Source organism: Tripterygium wilfordii, chromosome 15, assembly GCF_013401445.1.
Source record: "Tripterygium wilfordii isolate XIE 37 chromosome 15, ASM1340144v1, whole genome shotgun sequence".
NCBI lineage: Eukaryota > Viridiplantae > Streptophyta > Magnoliopsida > Celastrales > Celastraceae > Tripterygium > Tripterygium wilfordii.
Window position 1 is genome coordinate 138,111 of NC_052246.1, and position 19,758 is coordinate 157,868.

Consider the following 19,758-nt stretch of genomic DNA (forward strand, 5'->3'; position numbering starts at 1 on the left):
CTCATTTCATTTCATTAACGCAAAACGGGAAACGTCGTAATAATTAATGGACGATACCAAGAAGCGAACCCATAACAGCCATGATATCCTCTTAGACAACCCCACCAAGCACTCCGGCGGCTTCTTCCCCTTCGGCGTCATAGGTGGGGATGTTGAGATTTGATTTGTGTGCGTGTATCCCTACCCTTTTTGGTATTTGCTGATTTAGGTCTCTACGCAGAGAAAGATTTTCATTTGGAATCCAATTACCAATTTACCATAACAGCCATAAAAGCAAGCCAATCACCAGTAGGTCGGTCTGTAGGTGCCAATTAGACTTAATACAATCTCAAAACAAATTCCTACTTTCCTAACATTAATATCTACTTTTCTTATTGGAGTATTATATTTCCAAAATTAGACTAATAGCGGGCCCTCATTGGGCTGGGCTTACAGTCAAATGTACAAGTGGGTCTCGACCCTCAATTGGAATTATTACATAAGCCCATGTTGTAGCCACGCACACGCACACGCACACGCACACGCAGAGATGGCACATGGCAGTACATTATTGGTTTCTTATTAATTTCATAGTAACACAACCGTAGAGAACCACTGGAATGCGCGATCATCATCGTGGCCGTTGATATCATATTTATATATAACGCATTCCATCTTCCGAACTTCCAAACCCTAGGCTTGCTCTCTGATACGCACAACTTCGGGAAGCTTATTGGCCACCTCTTCTCTGCTTTCTTGAGACCTTCACTTCTCGTCTCTTATCTGGTAAAATGCTTGAAACCCTAGAAAAAGTCACCTTCTTTTTCTGTTTTCCCTTTTCTTTCTCGTTTCTAGTAGTGTAAAGACTTTTGTTTTGTGTTGATGTTTTTCTTTTTCCTATTTCAATGTTTTAGTTATGTAGCTATTTGGTTGACATGGACTAGGTTTCTGTCATTCGGGATTTGATAAATCTTAAGACTTAGTTTAATTTTAATGGGCTAACAGTTTTACGGGGTATTGTGTTATCGTCTCGATAGCCCGTCTAAATTAGATTGTTTTATATCCAAGTCTTCAATCTGCATTAAACTTTGTATTTACATCATTAGACCCATCTTTAGGAAGTAATGCATCATGTTTGCTTGACACTGTTTCGGTTTGAAAGGTGAAGGGAGTTGTCCCAATTTACTAACCCGTGAATGATGATAAAATATATCACATTAATTGAAGCACGTAAAGTTCAATTTTCTTTGTGTTTTTAATTCTCTTTTTGTAGTTTTGTTATTGTATGACTCAGTTCTCAACAATACGAGAATTCAAGCTGCTTTATATGTTTCCTAGTCTAAAGGACCGACCTATCTGTTCTCTCTCTGTTATGTAGGTCTCTGAAGATGTTTTCGGCACAGAACAAGATCCGTAAGGATAAGGATGCTGAACCTACTGAATTTGAGGAGTCAGTGGCACAGGTTCTAAGTTCTTCCTGTTGACACTGCTTCTCTAATTCACACAAATTTTATCAACCGTGTTCTGTCACTGCTATGTGTATCTTTACTTATTTCTTTGTCCCTTCACATAGGCACTTTTTGATTTGGAGAATACTAATCAGGAGCTGAAAAGTGATCTCAAGGATCTTTTCATAAATTCAGCGACGTAAGAATGCCTTGTACTTTTTATGGGCTCCATTTGGTCTAATTAATTAGCTGATTATCACTCACAATGTTTGTGGTGTTCAATGTATGCTGTAGTCAAGTCGATATCCCCAAAAACAAGAAGGCAGTTATTATCCATGTCCCTTACAGATTGAGGAAAGCCTACCGCAAGATTCATTCTAGGCTTGTGAGAGAGCTTGAGAAAAAGTTCAGTGGGAAGGTGATTGAGAATCGTTCTTTGTTTATTCTTTCTATTTAATTTCGATTGTTTAAATGAATGAGATCAAAGTGCTAATGAATGAGAATAAGTTATTGTAATTTGTTTATTAGCAAGTGAACACCTCTGGCTCCTGTTCATTTTACTTAATTGGGTGGTTATCAATGTTTTGTTTTTCCGGGTTAGTTATCAGTGTTGGTGGTTGGCATGTTTATAACACAACGATGCCCATTTTATTTGAACATAAACTAAATTAAAATCTATCAAGGAGCTTGGTGTATAAGATAGAAAGAAATAGTTGTTGCTTGGCTGAGCTCTGTTTAAGGTTCCCGACACTTGTATTGAAATTTTTTTATGGAATCTTTCTATTGGTCAATGGCCATTGCTCTCTGCTTTCAAGTACATTATTGTTACTGATCAAAAGTTTTAGGTTGTTGATGATGAGTTGTTGCTTTCGTACTTTCAGCAAGTAGTCCTGATTGCCACCCGGAGGATAGTGAGGCCTCCAAAGAAAGGTTCAGCTGTTCAACGACCACGCAGTCGTACACTAACTGCTGTGCACGAGGCAATACTGGAGGATGTTGTAATGCCTGCTGAGATTGTTGGGAAGCGTGTTAGATATCGAATTGACGGGTCCAAGATAATGAAGGTAATTAATCTATTGTAGGCAACAAATAGGAGGCTAATATAAGCGGCAGTAATTGCTTTGCAAATACTAAATAGCATGCTGTAATTGCTTACAACCCAGTAAATGATCATCGTGGTTTCTTTCTGTCATTTTGTTACTTTGTAATTTTTGTTGTCTCGCATACAACTTGATGCATGCTCATTTATTTTTCGCTGCTAATGGCTGTTGGTTTGGCAGGTTTTTCTGGATGAGAAAGAGAAAAACAACACAGACAATAGGCTGGGTACTTTCTCTGCAGTTTACAGGAAACTTACAGGCAAAGATGTCATGTTTGAGTTCCCCAAAAAAGAGGCGGCCTAGATGTCCATTGGCAATACCATCCCTTAGACATGGGGTTTCTTTGAACTCTTGAATGTGCACTTCATAAAATTTTGGCATTGATGAGTTTGTTTCTGATAGTAGGAAACTCTTTAAAGATGGATTTCATATTTTTCGATGTGATCTAATTTATGTTGTATGCTATTTCTAGTCAATACCCCCCTTTTTCTGGTTCAACTATTATATGCATGGTTAATCTGATTTATACTTTGAGTATCCCATTTGGTCTGGTGGTGGCAAGGCTTCTCGTCACCATGAAGGGGGGGGGGGGGGGGGGGGGGGGGGGGGGGGGGTTCATGGTTCAACACTTCAAGTAACCCTCCCCCAAAACATCTGTAAAGAAAAATGAAAAATCTGATTTTACCATATGAATGTTGGTCTTTCTCAGTCAAATTGCAACCGGATTTGAAAATTATTTCTAGGGTACATGTCTTGTTTCCTTGTAAGTTCATTTCTTTACTAGGTTGGGATGCGCCTCTGCATACAATTTGTTGGTATGTGCCTTTGTTTCTGATTTGTCTAGGGGTTGTGATTGCTCTGATTTGCATATATTGTGATTGTGCGACTTTAAGTAGTTGTCCGTGATAAATGAATAGTAAGTGATTCATTCTCTGCATCATCTTTAAAGTTTAAACCCATAAAACAACAATAACATAGTTACCTTAAAAGAAGAAACAAAAATCTCAGAAAGTAAATAGGTCCAATGAACATTGTTGCCTTTTGAATTGTAATTTGCAAACATCTGCTAAAGTATGGGACTGACGACAGATTTCATTGGTTGTCTGAGAATGTGAACACTTGGGCAATGGTGTCAGATCATTTCATCGCTGAGAAGTAACACAAAAATATTAACTTGGAAAAAGTGATTAGTCATGGGAGCAGAATTTACCTCATGACAGTATCACAAGACCAAGATACATGGCACCACATAGAAACAAGAACGATATCAATCCCCTGCAAGCCAATTTCACAGCATGGACAGTTAGACACAAACCAAATCAAACACGTGAAAAGAAAATCATGTATATACATCTGCAAGTTAGGCAAGATCATGCCCCATCCAACACCATTACATGGACAGACTTGTGCAAATTTCTCTGCATCGCTAGAATGAACTCTACGTGATATATATCTGCATCATTTGAAAAGGGGCAGGACATTTCAATATGACTGAGACTGACCAATTAATAGCCTAATTCGACCCGATTGTTCTGGGGACATACCATAAACAGAAAACAAGCTGTTCATCACACCTACAGCAAGGGAGGGGGGTAGCAGCGTCCCCATCAGATTAGAATTATCAACAAGAATGGGATTTTGAAATCACAACAACATAACTAAAGAAAAAGGATGCAGAATTGGAGTTACCGATGAATAGAATGACATATCGAAGTATACGCGCTTTAGTCGTTTCTTGCAGAACCCAAATCACACCAATGAAAATAATAAACCCTAATGGCTCCAGATGTGAATATCATTAAAATCCACATCAAATGCTTGTATGTCACAGAAAGTCAAATTCAAATTCATTTGGGTTGCAGAAGAATATGACAACCAAATCTAAGAATCACTGAGTACTTCATAACTTTAACTGATCCCCCTTATGCAACTCTTGATAATTGAAAGAGGCAATATCTATGCAGAACCAGTGATGTCAACACTAAGGAATCAAGTTTGACCTTTGTATGATTGGATAATTATGTTCTATCATTTAACTCCTCAAGCAATTGGAACCAGCATAAGCTAAAAAAAGGAGTACAATAATGCACAACAAGAAAGTCTGGAAATTCAACTGACAATTAACCGCATCAAGTTCTCAGTAGGTATAAAAAAACCTTTGTTTCATCACCTAATATAAAAAGGAATTCCATCATTGATGATGATGACACCAGTGAATTTATGAGTATTAAATGCAGTAAAACTAGCAACAAGTCTTTTCTCCTTTAAGAAAGTTGAGATGAAAGTTTCTCAAGCAAAAGGAAAACACAAATTTGAACCATTTTTTTTCCAATGAGTTGGACTACTACCTAGAGGCAAAAATCCTTCACTTTAATTGATCTTACTGATTGGTCATCCTACTGTATTTCTATCTGCTTAAATATTTAAGACATTGTTAAGACAGAGTATACTACATTGTCCCACACAGCCACCACATAGATTTTTTACTGTAATCTACATGTAAGAACACAAGTTCTGAGATCATTAATAACCTGCTTGCCCCCAGACAATATATTTACTAGAATATACAATAAAAATGTCGAATGAAAGGCTTTTGTGCAATATATTAGCACAAGCATAATGGATCTTTTAGCCAAAGCACGGAAGGAAGGGCTTCTTACATGGCCACATCTGAGTTTACAGGCAATAGCATGGCTTGCCTCGTGGAGAAATACAGTCAAAAGCTTGAATGGTGTCAGCAGTACCGTCCTCCATAGCTACAATTTTTTTAAAAAAGGAATTCTCCATACATATCATTAAAAGCATTGAAATTGACATACCAAAAAATACCTTTTTCTTTGAATGCTCAAAGAAATTAATTAAGATGGGCATCTAGGGGTGCTTGCCGCCCATGACCCATGTACGAATAGGATGGGAAGCTGCAAAAGTACTAAATTAGGGACAGAAAGCTACTGTTTATCATTACAAGGTTTCCCCATATTCCATTAACTAAGTGCGCCCTACCATTTTTTAACAAGATGTGTAATGGAGGTCACTCCTATTTCGCTCCTTCCAAATAAGCCATCAATCAATAAGCAGCATTGCCTCTTCCATTCCTTTCCCCTCTTGATTTGTTAAATTTCAGATATTGGAGTTCAAGAAGCTATTTCGTACTCGCACACGTCCCATCCAACGACTTTTAGAGAACATTGAACAAGCATGTAAACTACAAGACTACTGAAAAATCAAAGGCATATATATTGAACAAATTCACATGTACTTGACAAATTCATTCGTCCCAGAGATTCACAAAAATGGGAGCATTCCATCTTAGAACAGACAACCGTACGTAGATCACGCCAATGCTAATGCCAATCACAACAATACTCAAAGTGATGATCTTTCATTGTATTGAAGGGAACCCAATAATAGAAACTAAAGACTAAAAGCATAGGAGATGCATTACCGCTAGTATGACGACAGTGCAGACAGAGACTGCGATCAGGAACACCATCTGCTCGTGGTTGCAGCATTTCCTCAGCTCCCAATTGGGACTGATCCCTCTCTCCGTCGTTTATGGGTTTAAGAGTTAGAGCTCAAGAATCTCAGTTGACCTTTCGGTGGGATCTCCTAGCTTTGGAAGAGAGAGAGAGAGAGAGAGAGAGAGAGATTGTAAGTGAGGTTGGCGACCAGAAAGACTGTCTTAGGTGTGTGTAGTTCAGCCTCAGTCTCGTAATTATAAAGGACTCAAATAAAGATCTTGTATGAGAGTTTGACTATCGTCAACTCCTCTTTGATTTTAAAAATGAAAACACTTTACTATCATTTTTCTTCTACAGAATATTGTCAAAGGTTTCTTCTACAGTCTACAGATTGCTTTCCCTCTTTTCATCTAATATCGGAGTTGATAATAGTGTTCTCTGTTGTATGTAAACATCAACGTGACTTGATTTTTAGCAGTGACAAAAATAAGCAATACAAATTCACATGAAAATTTATAAACATAATAATATTATCTGTCCTACGGCTTTTATGCTACTGCATCCACTACTAATCATGTCCAGTAGTAGAGACCTCCCTACCATCACAAAGAATAATAAAAATGAATCATACTACACCAATATCATACCAAAAAAGAACAATTTCGTTTACACAAGCATAGTAGAGTAACAACCTCTCCTCATAAAATAATAATGGAGGTCATGATCAACTATCTACCCTCATCATTTGAAGAAACAGATATAGAATTCCTAGAATATTCATCTATGAAACTACCCCCTCCAGAAATCTTTGAAAGATCATTACTTGTTGTAGTAGCATTCGTGTTTGTATTCGTATCAGTGAAAGCAGTAGCAGAAGTAGAGGTTGTCGTCCAACGTCCTCCACGACCTTGAATTGCAGGTCTGCCTGGGTTGGGCAATGTAAAAGAGTCACTTGAGAGCATGAGATGGACGGAGTTCATGTCCGGTCTCTCTGCTACGATTTGCTGACAACATAACAAACCCATCTGAATGCACATAGCTGCCTCATCGCTATTGAACTTGGCAAGGGTATGGTCAACTAATTCCAATGACTTCCCCCTTTGATGAAGCATCCATGCCTGGGCAACAGAATCAGAGAGCTTGAGAAGGATTGAATTACTCGAAAGATCAAAAGAACTGTTACTGAAGATAGCAATTTAACATAAGAGAATGGAAAGTTTGCTATGAGTGTATACATTGACAGAACTACTTGATGTCCAAAATTTCCGTGTAAAATATAGGATGACAAGCCCTAGCTATTTGGTCAGTCTTCCAAGAATACTGCGTCTTTCAGTTATGGTTTGTAAGATGACAGCACCACAAGTTTCTGGCCATGGCCACTTGATGAGACTACACTTGCCAATCATCGAAGATGGGTTCATCTAAATTTAACTATCAGGAAGAACAATTTAAAATATCAAAATTCAGAACTCATAAAATCAACTTACATAGCTTAACAGGTCTGCCTTTACTGTACTGAGGCGGCTGTCATGGTTCTTTCTTCCGCTTACAATTTCTAATACCAATATTCCATAGCTGAAAACGTCTGTCTTCACTGACAAATATCCACGCATTGCATACTCAGGGGCCATGTAACCACTGCGATGAACAGAATGATTAATCTAATATGACTTTCCTCGTCTCCTTAAGAAAGTGTGAACACCATTAGCCCATGACTAATTTGACAAAACATCAGAATATAAAAAGGTATTATAAATTTCATCAGCATTTACAAAAAGAGCGGAATACAAAGAGAGCTAAAGACATCACTTACTGAGTACCAGAGATCCTGAATGTGTTCATATGTGTATCATCACCCGGAAAGAGCCTTGCCAGGCCAAAATCCGAGATTTTTGGATTCAACACCTCATCCAATAAAATGTTGCTTGCTTTGATGTCTCTATGAATGATCCTTTCAGGGGCCTCTTCGTGCAGGTAGAGAAGACCTCTTGCCACGCCCATGACTATCCGAAATCGTGTCATCCAGTCCAGTGCTGCAGACTTGCTTTTATCTGAAACATCTCAGAACTTGAAATGCTATTTTTGAAATCATCAAAACCAAGCTTCAAATAGCGATATAAGGTCATACTTACCAAAGAGAAAGTAATCAAGGCTCTTGTTAGGCAAATACTCATAAACAAGCATCTTCTCAGTACCTTCGGCACAACAACCCAACAGTGTGACCAAGTTTTTGTGCTGAATTTTCAATAGAAGTTTGACCTCATTAACAAATTCTCTGAGTCCTTGTCTCGAATCTAGTGCGAGCTTCTTCACAGCTACTTCTTGACCATTTGGCATCAGTCCCTACAGGATATAAGCTAATACCAATAAATGAATTGAGGGAGAAGCGCTGCCCCACATCCTGTGTGCTTTTCTTTACAGTATCTAAATTGATAATGAACTTGCCTAGTGGCTATTGCTTTGTAATAAGACAGATAATAACTTATTGCTTTGTAATAAGATAGGAGAATTGATTGAAATAGTCAGACAGGTGTACAACGAGAGAGTTTTCCTAACGTCCTTTTACACTATCTTTAACTTCCCCCCATCAAATCCTTGATCCTTCCATCTTTTACACTATTTGCAGTCACTTGTTTTTATTGTTTAGATTTTGATTTACTTGCCCTAGTTGCCTTTCATCAAAAAACATACAAAAGCAAGTTTTAACCCACTTATTTTGCCATAAAACGAGAGAAGAAAACAATTAAGCGAAGCTAATTTAATTTGTAATTTTTGGTAAATTTGTACTTGAATGACAATCTCATTTCATAGCTATTATGGAACAACCAAACATGCATACCTGGTTACTATATGGCTAAAGATATTTAACATAATTAATTCATTTTTCATCTTGTGCCAGCAATCTTATCTTATCCCCCACAAGTTGTCATTTTTAGACACAAAATGAAACATGAAATTCTAATTAGGTGAATTCAGACTCTCAGACTGCAGAGCAGAGAAGTAATTTGTAATTTTTGGGTCCGGCCAACCAGTACCGTCCCTGAGTCTGAGAGACATGAAATTAAGTAATTAACGATGACTTACCTTGAAAACAGGGCCGAAGCCGCCGTGACCGAGGAGGTTCAAGTCGGAGAAGAAGTTGGTAGCAATTTGAAGGGACCGGAGATCGAAGAAGAGGTCGAAAGTGTCACCGGCGGCGTCGCCTCCTGCTTCAGAGGCGTCCCCGGAGGCCTTTGGGAATTTTGTGAGCCTCTCCCCGAGGCAGTTGCAGAAGAGGGATAACAACCCCATAGAAGCATCGATCGGTGGGCTTAAGCTTGGCGAAGTAGACAAAACAGAGAAGCAGGTAATTAATCACGCGGTATTGTTATGAGACGAAAGCGATGGAATTTGTTGGTTCAAGAGTTTTGACTCGGCTTTAAAAGGTCATCTTGACTTTTTGGGGATTTTTCTTCACACTTACAGTCACAGGTAGGTGTTGAACTTGAATGTTCTGTTCGTTTGTATCTCTCCATCTCCGTCTCCATCTCCATCTCCATCTCTAATAAAAGAACATTCATTTCATTGGTAACAGATTGCAGATTACTTTTTTCTGGGTATTATTCAATATTCAACTCAACTCACAAAAACTAAAACTAAAAACTAGTCAATCCAAGCCGCCGTTTTAGTAAAGTAGAAACGTGTATCTGGCGTGACTTGACCAAAAACAAAAACAATTTTAATTAGAGACGTGTATCTGGACGTAACGGGACGCTGTTTCGGCTGATGAGGAAGGAAGTAGAAAGAGGAGGAAAGGTCACGCTGTAAAGACTAAAGAGATGAATAAAACCAATATCGCCGCCGATAATATTTTCACTCTTCCCACACAGGTCGGTCTTTTATCTGGGATGCTCTGAAATTGCTTAAACGAAGATAAAAAAAAAAGATTCTTTCATTGCTTTTCCAAGCTGCAACTCAACTTTGATGATTAGTCAAAAGTTTCAATTTCCTATGTTAATTACTTGTATTAACGTTTATCAGTAGTAACTATTTACAGGCTGACATATTTACAAAGTGAGAAGAATATCATTATCTACATGTCAATGCTTTTAGGGGGAGGCTTGGACAAAAGAAAGCAACAAAATAGGACCAACCACCCAATCTCAAGTGCTCTCTGTCTCTCATATGTAATGTAATGAAATGAAAATAATTTGCAAAACCTTCAAAGAAAGCTATGCCTGAATTCAATCATTGTGTAACACGTTTACAGTAACCTAGTTCGAGGGAAATTTGATTGCCCGACTATACAGTTATGCACATACAAAAAAAACTTCCTATAATTGCCGGAGAAAGAAATCTCTGCTTAATGTGATGTAGGGCAGTTTGGATTTGCTGCCTCTCTCTTTATCAATCGGGTGTTGTATGATCCACAGAATCCACACTTATGATATAACCAGTGGAAGCGTGAGACGCCCTTTCGATCACAATCATTGCAGAGTATGTCCTAGATTGTCATGTCAATATGAGCCAACGTTAAAAAAAAAAAAAAAAAGTCGTCAATATGAGAAACTCCACTGTTCAAAATATGTCAGCAAGCATGCAATTTGTACAAGCGACATAAAAACTAGTTGTGGCAATCCTATAATTTATATATCAATGCAATACGACAGTAACATGAGTATTGCAAAGTATTCTTATACAACCACATATTGCATGTACCTGACAACGATCCCTATATTCCTCAGGAAGCTCCTCCGCAGCCAACAAAGCATCAAGCATACCAAAATAAACCTGGAAGGTTTTACAATACAGGCAACAACAAATCACAGCATGCCACATGCAGCAAATTAGAAAGATGAGCCAACAAAAGTTCGAAACATAAACATAAAAAACCATTCCGCACACAAAGGCATCTCATAACGGGAAGCATCATCCGGCTTTTTATCTTTCGGAGGAACGATGTTTCAGTATGACCGAGTAAACACTAGAACGATCTTGAGTCCCTGACTGGAGACTACTTGGCCTTTTATCTTTTGGAGGAATGATGTTTCAGTATGACCGAGTAAACAATAGAACGATCTTGAGTCCCTGACTGGAGACTACTTGTTTAGTAGGTCCTTTTTTCCCTAATGCCAAAAAAGTGATTCTTGAGAAAATGACTTCAGGGCTACAGGCTTCGTTCCTACCTTTCTTCTTTTTTTTGTCATAGGTCATGTTCTTTTTATTGCTGTTATTAGTGTGAGAGTCTGAGAGAGTACTCAAACCTGGGACCCTATCCTGGTTCAAGTCCTAAGGAGCACCACTAGGCCAAGAGCTCCTCCTTCTCCACTGGGCCAAGAGATCCCTCCCATTAGAAACATAAATACTTTTTCCTACTACTTAATACCCAATATCCAGTACATTCATGTATTATTCCATTACTAATCAATAGGCTGGTTATAAAAAGAATAAATAAACACAACAAAAATATGATTTCTTACCGCCATATCCCCCATGGATTTGCTGCAAATTGGGCAGGTGTAGTGACTGCAAGCATATGCCTAGCAGAAGATAAGGTGTAATATTGATGTTAAACCAGTTCTCTGAAACCTATTTGGAGACAAAAAACAATTTGAATAAAGCAATAATGTCAGGAGGGGATATTGCAGTGAACATAAAAACCTGAAAGCAAGCTGAATGCATGTAATGTCCACAAGGCAGAGCTCTGACTGTTGCACTTGATGTGAACAAGAAATCGCAGCAGATAGGGCAGTTTGTTTCTAACCCTTTCTCCAAGCACTTGTGGTTCACCAACTTAATCCCCAAACAACAATTGCAGGTCATGCAATGAAAGTAATCAATGCCGAGACCACTCCCAACACGGCATAAATTGCAAAATGGGCAATGATATATGGTCCTAAACAAAGAAGAAAATAAAACAGATGATAAGATGCGTACAAGGATTCATAAATGTTAGGAATCACACATCAAAAAGATGAGAGGATCTAATATAGTTTATAAGGACAAGCCCTCCCCACTCTACCAACAAAGCCTTTTCTCTTGGCTCAAGTACACCATTAAGTGAGACGGCCCATAGAGGAACAAAGCCGTGCGGGCACGATGTATCCGCAGTAAAACGATAATCCCAAAGCGGACAATATTGTCGGTGTAAGTGGGCTAGGGATTTATGACATGATATCGAAGCAATTCAATCCAATTGAACATAGCCTCTACCCCACTTGTTGGATATGACATAACCCAGCCTACAAGTACGGGGAGTGTTAGGAATCTCACATCGAAAATATGCAAGGACCCCATAGTTTATAAGGATAAGCCCTCCCCACTCTACCAACAAGGTCTTTTCTCTGGGCTCAAGTACCATTACGTGAGATGTCCCAGAGAGAAAAGGCCGCGCGGGCCCGATGTATCCATAGTGAACCCGTAAACTCAAAGCAGTCAATATTGTTGTGGGCTAGGGTTTTAGGGATTAGGACCAAACTAAGAGGCTAAGAGCCTTAATATAGCTGCTCTTGAAATACTACAGAGCCCACAGGAGTTGCTGGTGCTATGTGAACCAACATTGTCAACTTGAACTTTCCAAGGAAGATAGAAACAATATATTAGTCTTTGACTACAACCACGTCGATCACAAAAACGCATCCTTCATGGGAACATTAAGACAACAAGTTTTCTATAACAACAAAAACACTCAACAAGAAAGACTAAAGATCCGCAGGTACAAGTTTGAATAGTTGAAGATATGCTTAGTTTGAAGTATCCATTGTTCCTTTGCTTGTTTTGTAATAAAGAAATAGAAAATAGCTGTGAAAAAGAACTGTACTGCACTCCACAGTCCACAGTCCACATTCATCAAATTTATTGACTTAAACGATTAACAACTCTCAATTTGCCAAATCACATGTACCTTTCATCATCAAAAAATCTGCATATGCTGCAATAGTACTTTGCCATTGAAAGTCCATTACAAGTTGGGGTCGTGCAGTGTGGCCCCACAGCCTGAATCTTCAGGCAGCGCATGCACATCATTTCTGATGTTGCTTTTCTGCAGTGGTTAAAAAGAAGGGAGAATATCATATAAGGACCAACTTGACATGCAAGCGATAATTTCGAATATTACCTGTCCATCGAGTGGTCGCTCACTTTGTCATGACAGAACCTGCAACTAAACAACTTGCCACAGCAAGCAGCACGAAGCTTGCAGTTCCTTTTGTAGTGCTCACACCCAAGTATCTGTTTCTCCAGATCACGAAATGATGGTGAGCACCCAAGAACATCTTCCCCAATGGATGTCCCCCCTGCTGACACCTGAGGTAACTTTTGCTGAGCAGCTATCCAACGACTGGAATAAAGTATTACCGATAATTATTTACTCGCGAACAGGGAGGAAATATTTTCATTTAACCATTTTTTCATGCAAAAGAAGAGCTTCATTGAATATAAGGACACCAAGTTGGTATCAGTAAGTCAGTAACAGCACTGAGTAGATAGCAATTGCACTAAGGGTTTTTTTTTTTTTTTTTTGAATAGAAAAAATTTATTCAAGCACCAAAGGGGCGCAACCCACAACTACACCAAGGACAAGCAGTTAATAAGATCAAAAACATTTCTAGGGAAAGACAGACTCCAGAATTTTAGGCAATCAAACCAGTTTACAATAAAAAAAGTCTAGGGAGGAATCCTTGTTTTCGAAAATTCTGCTGTTCCTTTCTTTCCAAATCAGCCACATAACTTTAGGCAATTGCACTAAGTTTTATTCAACGTGAAAAACACAGCTGTCATTAAGCATTCAAGATTAGACATAAAAAAATAATATTGAAACTGACCTGGTCATGAGATTTTGAATAAGATATGCTTTTCTTCTTGGATCTAGAGTTGAATCCCTATAAACTTTTCGGATCTCAGACTCGAGTTCATTTTGATTCATACGAAAAATGTCTTTCCATCCAGGTTTAAACATCTGATCACTTGGGTCCAAGCTTTCATGAACATCAGGATCTAGAAATTTAATAAAACAAGCGATCAATATTGTTTAGAAAAAAACATTCTGGACAACTCAAACATGGGTTTCTAGCAGATACTAAAGAATAGCACAAACCTTTCTGAGAAATGATAGCTTCAGGTGTTTCATGCTGCAAAGGTGGTCCAGGAGATTCTTTCCAGCATTCGTTAAGCCATTCGTTGAACATTGTGTTTTTAGTTGCCTGTTTCCATGTGTCCATCATTTTATTTTGCTCCTCCTGTGACAGAGCAGCTGTTACCCAAGGTAACATAGATTGAAGGACTTCAGCACCTGTAGTCCCGATAATGCAACCAACTAATTTGTCTTGCTCCTCTACAGAAAAATATCTACCAAATAAAGGCCAGAGCTCAAGTTCTTCCCTGAAAATATGTTGATCTAGAGTCACTCTAATAGACTTGCACATCCATTGAAGCTTACTAGCTAGCTCACTGTACTTTCCCATAGAATCCTGCTCAAGGACAGCAGAAGACACAGTGCTACTTCCTATCGAATCCTCAATCACATGGGGCCCATCTTGCAACCTTTCATGAAGGTGTGAAAGCTCAGAAAGCACAAACGAAATATCCTCGAATAATTTTTCCTCCTGCTTATGGTCCAAAGTGTACGAATGACTGACATTATGAAGTGTCTCCTTAGATTCTAATGCTGGAAAGACTATATCATCCTCGGCATTACTATGAGCTCTATATAAGCCCCATAACAAACGGAATCTTCCAATGAACTGCCGAAGAAATGTCTCATCACGGTCGCTAAGTTTTCCAGACTCGATATCTAGATACTCCAAGTCTTTGAGTATGGCTTTGTGAAATTTAAATATTGTATCAATAGGCCGTGCTGCACAACCCTTATCAGAAGAACTGATGTCTGCTTCCCAATTAAAAAGACTAGAGTTAAAAGCAGGAGCAGAAGAGCTGAAGGACAAGGAGCGCAAATACTTGGCTGTAGAAAGAGAAGTCAGACCCAGATTACTGCTATTTACACCTAAACCAGGGACACAACAAGAGCGATCACTTGAAGATAGTTTATAGGCGATTATAAACTCAGAGGGGTCAGGGGCATCTATGTTTCCAGGGGACAATGAGAGGTTTCGTCTGACTGGTCTTTTGATTTCATCTTTGTGACCTGGCATCAAGTTATCTTCAGTACATATCGCAGAAGCACATGAACAGCAGGATCCAGCTAAATCCTCTTCAATGTCAGTGAACCTTTTAAGAGGACAGCAGCCAATGGAACTTGAAGACAAACATAACCCTTGGTTACGACCCTTACAAGCCCAACCAGTAAAAAGTGTCACCAGAGCATTATCGGTTGCAGGAGCTGAACCAAAGAATTAAAGAAATTAATAAAGGTACATATAATTGTTCTCTTTCAAAAAGAAAATCAATTGGAATGAGTTAAAACCTGCCGATTGCATGTTTTTTAGAAAATTCCTAGCTTCCTCCTCTGTAAATGACCCCACCAGCCATGGTAAGACACGCTCAATTAATTTCAAAGGCATCACGCACAAGCTCTGGTACAGAAGCTCCTGCTGTCTTTCAAAGCCAAAGTGCTTCTGGGCTAGTGGAAGAACCTGGAGATTCAAGAAGCTAAGGGTTTATTTTTCAAAAAAAGAAGATAGTTGGAGCCTGACTTTCCCAGTTACACATCCATATTAAAATATGAAATGGCATGAACAAGGTTTATGGACAATTGTTATCCCTTAATTGTAATTCCAGGAAATGTTACCAATGCAGCCTTCCAACCACATATTTTCACCCCAACACGGACAGACCTTTAGATATGTACAAACATATAAAAAACTGGCTACATACACAACCACCAAATCTCTATCCAAAAGCAGTTACAACATCAAGGAAAACTTACCTGTACTTCCTCATTGTAAAAGTGCCTCTGTATGGTTTCCATTATCTGATCAGCGTGAGAACATAGTTTTGCATAAAATTCAGCCGCTGAATTAGAGTTTGCTCCAGCACTTCGAATGCTTTCAATCAAGCACCTAAATTCATTGAATTGACTTTCTTCTTCAGCATGCTCTTCAGAAAAAGAGAGCTCTCCATCTACCGCAGGGAATATGACATTGTCTTCAGCAATACTGCAACCAGCAATGATAGATACTCCACATGAAGACAGGAAACAAATATTTTATAATGATTGTTAAACGTTTGTCTGCTACAAATAACTATAACGGGTCATCTAGCATCATGCAGTCATCAAAACCAAAAAACAACAGTTCATACCAGTGAAGAGTCAGATTCAGAGTTCTTGCTTGTCTTGCCTATCATTCCTAATGCCTTTTATCTCCTTTAATGAGTCTCTTTATTTAATCGTTAACTTTTTTTTTTTTCTATTCTGGGAGCAGGTGGCCTGTTATAATTTTTCCTTAATCTTCCAAGTTGCAACTTAGAGGACGAAGTCTTACTTTGTATTTTACATTATAGAACCACAGCCGAGCATGGAAGCTCAAAGTGAGAATAATAGGCAAAACAAATGAACTACAATGGCAATCCTATCAAAATAGGACCTAAACACAACCTAAGTAATAAATACTTAAATATTATGACATCCCTTATACATTTTATATGCTTAGGATGACGAAGACAGAACAAGACATTCTCATATGCAGTAAGACCGACTATATCAACCAAGAAAAGATCAAGAAGCCCAAACAGTCAAACACAAATGTAGGAATTAATTTTCTGTCGACTCCAACATAAAACAGTAACGAGGTATGTATTCATAAAAAAAATAGGAGATACCTGTGAAATATGCAGACTTCTGCAATGAACTGCAACCGCTCATCAAAAGCTGACAAATTAGTAAAATTTCCAGAAATTTGAATCCTCCTAGCTTCTTCAGCTATCTCAGTCAACTCCCTTTTAATGGCATTATGCCAGAGCAGTATCTCATTTATTGGATGTGTACCCGGGGTATCATAAACTTCATCAGTTGGCTCTAAATACTTTCTTTTACCAGTTCTGGAAAACTCACATGCACACTTTACTCCATTAGTTTCCGGTGTTAATGAGCCTGCAGCAGAATTTTTTTCATATTGAACCTCAGAACCATCCACACAACTTCTCACTGCATTAACGCTGTTCGTCCTGTTCATCCACGTGAAAATAACCTTCAAATAACAAGACTTTAGATAAGTTCAACGAACTCAACAAAACCCAAGAAAGTCAAACCCTTAAAGACAAAATAAAAAACTTACCTGCTGAAGAAGCTTTTCATCCGGGACTATCTTACTCAAGAAAATTTTCATATTCTGATTTTCACCAGGTGATAAAGAGGATGAAAGCCATGGAAGAAAATCAGCCATCATATTTACAGGAATGCTGCACAAAAACTGCCAGATCAGAGAAGCCTGCTCTTCAGGGGAGAACTTCTTAATAAGCAAGGGGAAGACCTGAGATAACCAAAGAGATATTAATTATAACATTTCAATACAAGCTATTGCAAAGAGTAAAACGACTTTAATAGGGATGTAACTTAATCACAAAAGCAACAACAGGTGTCGTGCCGTAAGTAGCCTTCTCTAGCTCTCTTTTAATTCTATTATCTCCCTCAATGCCAAAACTACAAACCCACGATATTAACAGAGTCAGATGAGTAAAGGGCCTGGATACTTGATACTGCAAATGACATCAATTGAAATTTGAAAGTTTGAAACCCTACCTGCTCCTCTTCCTTCGCCATATGCTGATTAATAGTTGTCTGAAGAGCTCCTGTACAAGATGCTAACTCCCTCGGGAAATTTTCATCGTCTTGCACGTAAGCATTCAACAGCTCAAATAGATGATCAAAGAGACTGCTTTCGCCCTTGTGTTCCAGAGAGTACGTATGTGCCACGTTCTTCACACGTATATCAAGCTCACGGAAGATAACCTGAGGAGCCAAATTGGCAAGTGGTTACGGCTAATGGATGTGGAAGAATAGAAAAAACAAAAGACTAAGGGTCAAAATCAAACACGTGCTTTATTGGCCGATAAATTCCATGTCAAAAAAAGCATTAGCTACAGATCATTTGTAAATGATTTACTTCCTCACAATATGTGCTATGATCTTGCCTAGAATAATTTTCCATTCATCCTGCCTGCTTACATTAGTTCATGTTTAGCAAAAGGCTCTTCTTAAAATCAAAACTGGATATAGCTACGTGGCAAGCATACCTAAACAAAAGAAAAATATCAAGACAACTACAGCAAGTGAGTTAAAGAGAATAAAAACAATGCCAAATCACATAAATACGACACTAGCGGAGCGAGAAAAGGAATTGGCAATTCAAGCAGACAAAAAAAATCAAATGAAATAAGTAACCGCCTCTGCTTTTATAGGAAAAAACAGTTATAAGAAAACAAGCATGGACCTTCATACCTCATTTGGAGCAAAAGAAATGGTAAGCATTATTTGCCTAATCCTCTGAATTATCTCAAAACAACTTCAGCATAACAATCACTTCTATGTGCAGCCATCTATGAACTAAATTTGTGCGGTATAGTAGTCCCGGTATTGTAACAACATAATCCATCAGCATTTATTGTTCAAAACTCATTTTGTTTCGATTCTTTTGAAAGACTTAAGATGCTCGCGAACTAAATAAATAAGAGAGTAAAAAAAATCAAAGCAAATCAAAACAACCACATGAAATGAAAGCAGAAAAGGAAGGCAAATAAGAAAGAAAGAGAGAACAAAATAACAATGGTAAAGAAAAATAAAGTGACGCTATGAAAGTTCACAACTTTCTTCTCTCTCTGGTTCTATTTCTTCTCCCTCTAAAAATCCTTAACTCAACACTAAATAGGTAAACAACTTGGCTTGTAGTGGGCGGAATCGTCACTACAACTCACCAGGCCACATGTTCACCTGTGAGAAATCTAGAAACCACAACACTAAATATAACTAAAATAAAGAATTAGGTTAAACATAGAAATCAGCTCAACAGAAACCTAAGACTGCTAAACGCATTCACTACTGCATTAATCGCGGAGAGCAAAAACAAGATACGCATTTACATCCACATATATGAAACCAATATAGTGATTAGAAAATCGGATACCTCATCTTCAGCATTGGAGTGATGCTTGTAAATGGATCGCAAAATACGGTAGCGGTCGAAGAGAGGGCGAATATCAATGTGGTGACCGGTGGCGAAGTCCATGGCCAAGCGATGAAGCGCGTCGAGTTCGTTCCGAATCGCCTTATGGAAGAAGAGGAACATCAGAATCGGAGATTTCGCCACTTCTCCGTTGATTTCGAAACGCGACGCCTTGGTCGGCGCCGCAGAGTTGGTCGGCAGCATGACCCCATCCCCTCTCTGCAATTCCGGTAGCGGTGTGGCCATCTGTATCTACAAAGCCTGTTCTGTTTGTTTCTTCAGAAAACTGTATGTCTACCATACATAGCCAATCTCTCTCTCTCTGGAGCCGTCTCTTTGGTCACAGTTTTTTCTCTCTAAATCTGTTATCTTCTTTGTGTTTTGTCTGTGTTAATATATATATATATATATTAGTTGGCTCGGTACGACGTGGCAAGAAGTGGCCATGTGAGCACTGTGTGTCGTGTCGGGTCACGTGACGCGTACACGAGAGTCGAGGCGTAGCAAAAATAGAATTAGTGTATTTTTTTTTGTAATCATATCGCATTATGCACGAGTTTTAATCTAAAAGGTTCGTGTTTAGTGTCTAGTAATAATCTCATCTGGATAAAAAAATAAAAAGACGATCCAATTATGGACTTGTAAATGAAATTTGGAAAATTAGTTATTAAAAATA

At 38.5% G+C, this 19,758-nt stretch overlaps 3 protein-coding genes across 4 annotated transcripts; 1 reads left to right on the plus strand and 2 right to left on the minus strand.

The window, feature by feature from the left end:
• Positions 1–614: 614 nt before the first annotated feature.
• LOC120016206 (40S ribosomal protein S7-like) lies at positions 615–3,028 on the plus strand. Its single transcript, XM_038868866.1, has 6 exons — positions 615–765; positions 1,358–1,442; positions 1,553–1,626; positions 1,722–1,845; positions 2,309–2,491; positions 2,708–3,028. Exons 2-6 carry the CDS (start codon positions 1,368–1,370, stop codon positions 2,828–2,830), a joined length of 579 nt encoding a protein of 192 aa, XP_038724794.1. The 5' UTR covers positions 615–765; positions 1,358–1,367; the 3' UTR covers positions 2,831–3,028.
• A 3,572-nt stretch (positions 3,029–6,600) lies between these two features.
• LOC120016271 (putative receptor-like protein kinase At4g00960) lies at positions 6,601–9,279 on the minus strand. Its single transcript, XM_038868959.1, has 5 exons — positions 9,073–9,279; positions 8,121–8,331; positions 7,802–8,039; positions 7,476–7,626; positions 6,601–7,106 (listed from the first exon to the last, which is right to left on the minus strand). The coding sequence occupies exons 1-5, from the start codon at positions 9,277–9,279 to the stop codon at positions 6,717–6,719; spliced, it is 1,197 nt and encodes a 398-aa protein (XP_038724887.1). The 3' UTR covers positions 6,601–6,716.
• A 730-nt stretch (positions 9,280–10,009) lies between these two features.
• LOC120016272 (zinc finger protein BRUTUS-like) lies at positions 10,010–19,450 on the minus strand. 2 transcript variants are annotated; one of them, XM_038868960.1, is made up of 14 exons: positions 19,044–19,450; positions 17,663–17,872; positions 17,199–17,393; positions 16,744–17,111; positions 15,851–16,079; positions 15,389–15,557; positions 14,063–15,304; positions 13,791–13,962; positions 13,085–13,306; positions 12,872–13,009; positions 11,629–11,863; positions 11,448–11,507; positions 10,687–10,758; positions 10,010–10,471 (listed from the first exon to the last, which is right to left on the minus strand). In XM_038868960.1, the coding sequence occupies exons 1-14, from the start codon at positions 19,326–19,328 to the stop codon at positions 10,331–10,333; spliced, it is 3,738 nt and encodes a 1,245-aa protein (XP_038724888.1). In that variant the 5' UTR covers positions 19,329–19,450; the 3' UTR covers positions 10,010–10,330. The 2 variants fall into 2 exon arrangements, with proteins under 2 accessions (XP_038724888.1, XP_038724889.1); XM_038868961.1 differs by lacking the exons at positions 17,663–17,872; positions 19,044–19,450 and having other exon boundaries at positions 16,744–17,088; positions 17,199–17,351.
• Between the last annotated feature and the right edge of the window lie 308 nt (positions 19,451–19,758).

What these genes read in the sequence shown, in the direction of transcription:
- LOC120016271 (XM_038868959.1), bottom strand. Translation starts at nt 9,279, where the DNA reads ATGGGGTTGTTATCCCTCTTCTGCAACTGCCTCGGGGAGAGGCTCACA. An exon ending in TTCAGGATCTCTGGTACTCA is followed by an intron (nt 7,627 to 7,801) that starts GTAAGTGATGTC and finishes TGTTCATCGCAG; the next exon opens with TGGTTACATGGCCCCTGAGT. An exon ending in AGGCAGACCTGTTAAGCTAT is followed by an intron (nt 7,107 to 7,475) that starts GTAAGTTGATTT and finishes TCTGTTGCCCAG; the next exon opens with GCATGGATGCTTCATCAAAG.
- LOC120016206 (XM_038868866.1), top strand. Translation starts at nt 1,368, where the DNA reads ATGTTTTCGGCACAGAACAAGATCCGTAAGGATAAGGATGCTGAACCT. An exon ending in CTTTTCATAAATTCAGCGAC is followed by an intron (nt 1,627 to 1,721) that starts GTAAGAATGCCT and finishes TGTATGCTGTAG; the next exon opens with TCAAGTCGATATCCCCAAAA. An exon ending in ACGGGTCCAAGATAATGAAG is followed by an intron (nt 2,492 to 2,707) that starts GTAATTAATCTA and finishes TTGGTTTGGCAG; the next exon opens with GTTTTTCTGGATGAGAAAGA.
- LOC120016272 (XM_038868960.1), bottom strand. Translation starts at nt 19,328, where the DNA reads ATGGCCACACCGCTACCGGAATTGCAGAGAGGGGATGGGGTCATGCTG. An exon ending in ATGAAAAGCTTCTTCAGCAG is followed by an intron (nt 17,112 to 17,198) that starts GTAAGTTTTTTA and finishes TGTTATTTGAAG; the next exon opens with GTTATTTTCACGTGGATGAA. An exon ending in TTTACAATGAGGAAGTACAG is followed by an intron (nt 15,558 to 15,850) that starts GTAAGTTTTCCT and finishes TTGAATCTCCAG; the next exon opens with GTTCTTCCACTAGCCCAGAA.